Source organism: Pomacea canaliculata, linkage group LG8 (genome assembly GCF_003073045.1).
Source record: "Pomacea canaliculata isolate SZHN2017 linkage group LG8, ASM307304v1, whole genome shotgun sequence".
Lineage (NCBI taxonomy): Eukaryota > Metazoa > Mollusca > Gastropoda > Architaenioglossa > Ampullariidae > Pomacea > Pomacea canaliculata.
The window spans coordinates 20540799-20547812 of record NC_037597.1 but is presented as its reverse complement, the minus strand read 5'-3'; the positions used below and the strand labels follow the sequence as shown (position 1 = coordinate 20547812).

Genomic DNA, 7014 nt, shown 5'->3' with positions numbered 1-7014 from the left:
AGGTGACCAGCAATGCGGTTGAACCTCAACTTGAGAGTAGTTCTCTTCATATCACTGGGCATCGTGTATAAATATATAAATATATATAATAATATATATAAATATATATAAATGACCTCCTTTAATTGGAAACAAGTCTGCAAACAGCAACATTTACATGCACGCAGTCAATACACATCCAAAGGTAATTTTCAGTCTAATATCTTTTAAAAAATCCTAAAGTCAAAAATGGTGTCAACGTTTCAGAAACTTTTCCTACCAGCATTAAAAATAACACAGACCTTAAAATACTGAATAGACCTCGCCGACTCTTTCTTGTAATCTTTTTCTTTCTTAATTGGTTAATGGGGTAGATGGCAATCTCGACTGTTATTGGGAGTTAAGCTATCTAGTCCTGTGCCACCTTACACCTAGGGGCAGTCTTTTATCTCCCTTGGCGATACTCTCTCAGACAAGAGACCGAAAACATGTCTGTGAGCGGGTAACAGGCTCGGCGGAGGGAAGTAAGTACGGGAAAGTTTATCACAGGGCACGTCTTCCTCGATGAATATAGTGTTTAGAGCTAAACAGTTACATTGAATTATCAAAATTAATTTAGGACATCGATCAGCCTACACTCCTTTCGTTGTTGTGATGATCGCTATATATAATGTGCTCGTGGATTAATTGTTGCAACCCCATGTATGACCTTGACCCAGACTTGCAAAAGTGTATCACTCCAGTTGTGACCCTTGTCCTTTCTCCTATTCATTCTGATTAATTCTTTTATTATGAAACATTAACAGCTGTAGATACCATTAAAGCTATTCATAATTCCTAAACAATTTTCTTTAAGGAAAAACAAAAGTTAATTATGCGTTTAAATTAAAAAAGAGAGATGTAAAAATGCACATTAGTTTTCGAACAAAAACTCATCGTTTCAACGTGTTCTTTATTATGCCTAAACGGGAAGGGTACACGCACACGAGAATGCGTTCATAGGGTGCTGACCGAATGTATCCATGTTGATACACTTTCCCATCAAAGACTAATGTTTACAGTCTGGTCCGATTTGCCCAAGGTGAAGGTCTGTGTTTGTGTGCGGCCTCCTTGCGTGATCTGCACCTCGTAGTCGCCATGGAAACCACGCACGGTGAACTTTGTGCCGGACTCTGCCACTGTGTGCGTCTCATCCGTCATCCAGCGCTTTTCAAACAGTTCCAACACCCGCCGCCCGGCCGCCGTCAGCTGACAGACAAACGAGCCAATAGTTGGTGAGATCTCATACACCCTCGTGATTTCACGAGATCTTAAAGACAAGGTCTATCCTTGAGTTCATCCATTGTCTTCTGGAGGCTGCGATCGCCGGCTGCTAAACAATATTTTTTTAATTAATGTGCTCAATAATTCGAAACCATTTCCCACACTTCCTGAAATTGAAAAGCAGAAAATCTGAGCAGGTAATTTAGGAAGATACAGACAAGAAAACTAGAAGAGTTATCTCTTCCATGCGGTGCAGCCTGTGGGCTTTTTAAAATATGTCCGCATAGATCACGTATCCATTTCCTGCCTCTCTATTTTAAAGATGGAAGCCATGATCTAAAGTCACCGTTGAGACGGTCGGGTGTGTGTAGGCTCGGTAAGGACATAAGCTTTCATGTTTTCTACCTTTCGTAAAGTATTTTTATCCAGCGAGCACACTGTACCACCCACCTGCACGTTGTCCCCAGCAACAAGAGCGGCGCTGTCACCACGCCAGTGGGCCTTGTCCCAGAATCCCCAGAAGAGGATGCCCTCCACCGAGGGGTGGCTATAGAGGGCCGTGAGGGCCGCCTCGTAGAAGTCAGCTCGTCTGTTCTCGTCTGCAGCCTGCACGTCTAACTCCGTGGCCCAGATGGGCACTCCGGCCTCTGCCAGGACATCCAGGCGTCTCTGTCAAAACAATCAACTACAGATTACACTTTTTCAATCCATTTTCACGATTACAGCAAAAAAAGTTCTTGAGTTTTTGTTTTATGATAGCATACCCTGATGGCGCCGGCATCCGGCAGTTCTTCGTTGCCAAAGTGACACTGGACTCCTATTCCATAAAGTCCCACGTTTGCGGCCTTGAACTGTTTGGCTTGTTCACGGTAGTCCTGTCACACAGTTCACAAAACAGCAATAAATAGTTGCAGACAGAACACTTGACTGGTCAGAAATTAATTAAAAAATCACAATTAGCCTATTTTAAAAAGGTGGAATGTTAGTAAACTGAATTCAATGCTACTACTTATCTAGAAATGAGGCAGGCACGTTCCAGGAAAGCCTAGAGAACAACCGTGAGATGGATGGAGGGTGAAGGAAAGAAATGAAATGACGTCACTTCCTCTTAAAGAAAGAACTCGCTCACATAGGTCGATCCACCGGAAGCCACCACGTTGTAGTCGTTGAGGAAGAGTTTAGGCTGGGGGTCGGCAGCGTGTGCGATACGGAACAGCTCCAGGTTGTAGCTGGGGTCGTTCAGCTGATTCTGGAAGAACTGGCCGTGTAGGTTCTCGTTGTTCACATCCCAGTGTTCCAGTCTAATAAGAGTATAAAACATTCAAAATTGTCGAAGGCATGTTTCGCGTGAGTGAGAGATATTCAGCCTGTCAGCGGCTTTATCCGCGAGTGGTCGTATGCAATTGTTTGTTTTTCATGTTTTATGAAACAGAAACACAAATTTTCTTAAACAAAATAAACACATTCTGGCGATCTACTCACAGTCCTTTGGTTCTTGACATGGCCTCCCCAATGTGGTCCTTGACGACTTGCCGCAGTTCATCTCCATGAAGTGCCTTGACCCAGTCTTGCACAAACTGGTCCACAGACCACACCAGATTGTGACCTCTCACCTTAATTCTGGAACAAAATCGATGGAGTTAATAACTTTGACGAAAATCGCTAACGCATGATGAAGTGAAAGACATAAGTATCCAATGGTCGGCAGGATGAAGTGGGTTTGTCCGCTACATCTGAAAAATACTTATGTTCCGCTGATATTATGTCCTTATTTGTGAACAAAATGATGATTTTGGCTTTTATAATGATGAGGGTAGGGATGAGATTTACTAACCCATGGCTTCTCAGTCCGTTGATCATGGTTAGTGCTGGCTCATAGTTCTTCTGTCCCTGCAACATCAGTGGTCAAGAGTGATGATCCATGCTTGAATAACTTCTCTCACCGATAATGGAAAGACTGATGTTACCATAATGTCTTCCATATGGCCCCTCTCTCACACACACACCCAAACAAACAAAGTCACCTCATAAAAATTGCGACAGCCTTGCAAAAAACATTTCTTAGCATACACATATCGACACAAATATGTGTAAATACAGACATGCACAATATTCCCACATATACACAAACATGCGAATTGTTGGCTAGCTACATGGTATCACATACCCTCTGGGGCTCGATGGTCGGCCACTTGAGTGCGTTCTCGGGTACAGCCCAGTTGAAATGCTGGTGGATGAAATCCCGGTACTTGGCCTTTGACCCATCGTTGTAGGCCCAGGCGGCCACGGCCGTGCCGAAGGGAAAAGACTTCTTCTTCTGCAAGACCTGAAGTCAGGAGAAAAGAAACAGGACGATTTATTTTTGTGTCATTCTTTCTCTTTATACCTGTTAAATTTCAAATATTTGAACGGAAATAATTTTTTGCCGTTTTTACTTGTCATTATTTTCTTGGTTATTTATTGTGCAAGCATCAAACATCGATTGTTGTGTCTGAGGGTGCACGTATGTAATGTGTGTGTGTGAGCGTGCACGCGTGCTTGCTTGTGTGCCTTCTTGCACGCTCGTGTGTCAGGAGGTGAGAACGAGCTTGAGGTTGGATGCAGTATCCCAAGACTAAAACTATGAAATCTGTACGCACGAAGTTGGACATCACCGAGAGTTGGATAGTGGTCTTGAACCCATTGAACCGTTCAACTCTCTATGTAATCTATATGCATATGGAACAGGAGCGCCACCTACCCTGATCTTGACGTCAGCACCACTGTTAGCACCAGTCACCCTGGAGAGACATTAAAACAAGAATAAAGCAAGGTATGTCACATGCCAGGTGAAAAGAAAACGGACTCTGACATGTCAGGAAATAACAGACGTAAATAACAGACATAAATAATAACACAGATAAATAGCCCACTGAATGTTGATGTTGCTTTTTCTCAGTCGGTCGATCTCGCTGTCGAGGTTCACGTTGCTGGTGGAGACAGAATCAGGCGTGACCGACATCTCGTCGACGATAAAGTTGACGCCTTCCTTGGGTCCCTGGTAGTAGATACGCACCCTGGTCAGCTCTGGTGACGTAGGCAACAGATGAAAGTTACGTTATATAATAGTTCTCGGCTACGATCATCATCATCATCATCATCATCATCATCATCATCATCAACAACAACAACAACAACTACAATAATCAACAAGCACCTGTCATACGTACTGGACATGGTTAACCACTCACAATTCACTACCACTATGAGGCGGTATGGACTTGACATTTCACTCTTAGTAAAAATGAACCTAAAATTATATCAGATCGGTCGAGATGAAGTGATTTGTTTTGACAGGAATGTGTCAGATTTAAAAAAAGAATTTTAGAAATAATTTTAAATTGGTCTCGGGATTTTGTTTAACATATAAATTTAAAATGTAAAAGTGAGAGGGACACTCGATCTCTAATGCTATTAAAAATCTGATCATCATAAATTTAAAAATTATCTATTTATTGATAAACTTATTAAATGAAAGAGAGTTAATTATAAAATATTTCTAAATGTTCCCTTCACACTGTTTTTTGTTATTTGTATTAAAGAAAATCCCGAGAGTAAGGAAAAAATTGTTTTACTGTTTTTAGTGCATTTCAAATAAAAGTGTGTTTTAAAAAATGTATATTTCCTTATTTTATTTCCACGTACACGTTTTTTCCCAGACACTCATCCGATTTTCTTTTGTCCTTATCTTGCTGATAACGAGGGTGGGACATACTAAGTAAAGGTTCATCGCGGCAACTTCTCGGTTCCCAGGACTGTTACACACATAATGTTACCTGCCTCATTATCTGTCATGTGTAACATTCTTAAGCGGAAGAAGCAAAAAAAAAAAAAATAGGAATTAAGGTTTGATTTGCTCTACCAGGTAATTTAAATTTTACGAAACAAATTCATCATTACATGCGCTTAAATGTGCCTGTTTGAGTTTTTTAGTACTGAAGCAAGTGTATAAGAAAACTGGAGGAGAGACGGGACAGTCCAAATCATTCAAGCAGATCACAACTACTTACGTTTGCTGGGTACAGTAAAGCCGCCGACCAGGTGGATCCACCCGTCAGACACTCTGGCAGCTGAGCGACTGGCTGCTGACTGGTAGTCATGGGTACCGTCTGCAAAACGATTTCAGGCGAAGCATTAAAAAAAAAAACATTCTTTTTTAAAAAGGGTTTTCTTAGTAAACTGAAAGAAAATATTAAATTGAAAATGACTGAAATAGTTTATAAAACTTTCATTTGAGCGTGTTGTGTCTTAACGAGGGTCATAATTTTCTTGACAGCTACCAATCACACATAATTAGTTTCGTCACTACATGTGTTACCATGTATAAACCTGTGTACAACATAAGTTATCCCTCTCTCTCTCTCTCACGCACACACATGATACATTTCAGTTACATATATACTCCGCTGAATGTCAGACAGAAGAGGTTGCCAGTCACCTGGAAACTCAAAGTCGATCTCCAACTCCAAGTTCTGAGAGGCGCCCAGGTCATTCTGTAGTTTGATGTAGCCGCTGACAACATACGAGCCTCCTTGGGTGACGGTGAGGTCTTGTGAGGGGCCCTGATAGTAATGGTCCCTTTGACAAGTGAGGGATACACAGGTAACTAGCTGGCCAGCGCCATCAGATCAAGATTTACCGTAAGAAAAATATACTCAAGTATGAAAGTGCCCTCCCTCTCCTTCAAATAAATAAAGCAGAAGATGGAAAACAATGTAATAAGTTATGAATTATCTTCAGCCTTGTGAAGACTGTCGTATTATTGGACGATGCATCAACATGCTGTACAATATACATCTGCTCATGAACAGAGAAAACTCAGGTGTTTTACTCACCCCTAACTAGCAACTCACCTGTTTTCTACCAGCATGGCATGGTCACCTGAGTGCTTGTCAGTCGTCAGAGAGCACTTGAAGGGACTGTAGCAGTCCCAGTGGTCAAGGGATTCGAACCCGCCGTTCTGCAGGAGCTCTTGGCCCCTCGCAAGCGATGCCAGCAGACACACACCCCACGTGATCAGAAGTCGCATTGTGCAGTGTCACCAGCGAAATGTGAGGGGTTAGGTTCAATCAAACCTTTATAACTGCATTGTGTGTGTGAAAAGCTGTTTTACCCTAGATTTTCCCAGGCCCTGACCCAGTTACACAGTCCCTGTATACTCCGATCCCAACACGAAACACACAAGATCGACCTCAAACAGTCCGAATTCTCATTCGGAGAAATAATTTGATTTTTATCTGGTTTTTGAAACAAGTTATAATAATACTTTTGCTGATAGCTGTTCAGCACACTTTCCTGACAGACAGACTTCTCTTTCTGTGTATCACTTTTTTTTTTTTTGTCTTTCTTTTTATCTTGCTTTCTTTCGTTTATTCTTATTCTTTCCCTCCTTTCCGTCCCTTCTTCCTTCTTCACTTTTCTGTTGTCTCTCTCATTTTGTCTCTTTTCTTTCTCTCTTTCCTTTTTCTTGTTCGTCCTTTTTTAATTTCTAACTGAATATATTTATATTTAATGAAGCTTCGTCTTCATTCCCCAGAGTAGTCTTGGTCGTGGCGCACAGTCAAACATTGTCTCGTCTGAATCTTGCATCGTTGTCTGTATTTGAACTCCATCTCACGAATACATGTCATATCCAGAATGACATGGCGAGCGAGAGATTGTTAGTTGGGAGGCTTAGAAACAGAGATCGAGCGTGTAGAGAAAGAGACACAAATGCAAAGAGAGCCAAAGAAG

General features: G+C 41.7%; 1 protein-coding gene across 1 annotated transcript; it reads right to left on the bottom strand.

The window, feature by feature from the left end:
- Positions 1–911: 911 nt before the first annotated feature.
- LOC112571097 (anti-sigma-I factor RsgI6-like) lies at positions 912–6353 on the bottom strand. Its single transcript, XM_025249908.1, has 12 exons — positions 6135–6353; positions 5720–5859; positions 5292–5390; positions 4155–4308; positions 3983–4022; positions 3410–3568; positions 3077–3132; positions 2725–2862; positions 2372–2543; positions 2007–2117; positions 1693–1911; positions 912–1227 (listed from the first exon to the last, which is right to left on the bottom strand). The coding sequence occupies exons 1-12, from the start codon at positions 6308–6310 to the stop codon at positions 1021–1023; spliced, it is 1671 nt and encodes a 556-aa protein (XP_025105693.1). The 5' UTR covers positions 6311–6353; the 3' UTR covers positions 912–1020.
- Between the last annotated feature and the right edge of the window lie 661 nt (positions 6354–7014).

Bases quoted from the DNA above. Each gene is read 5' to 3' on its own strand.
- LOC112571097 (XM_025249908.1), bottom strand. From the start codon at position 6,310: ATGCGACTTCTGATCACGTGGGGTGTGTGTCTGCTGGCATCGCTTGCG. The intron at 4,309-5,291 runs GTAAGTAGTTGT...CTACGTCACCAG, and splicing joins CTTTACTGTACCCAGCAAAC to AGCTGACCAGGGTGCGTATC. The intron at 2,118-2,371 runs GTGAGCGAGTTC...ACTGTGTGACAG, and splicing joins CTTCCGGTGGATCGACCTAT to GACTACCGTGAACAAGCCAA.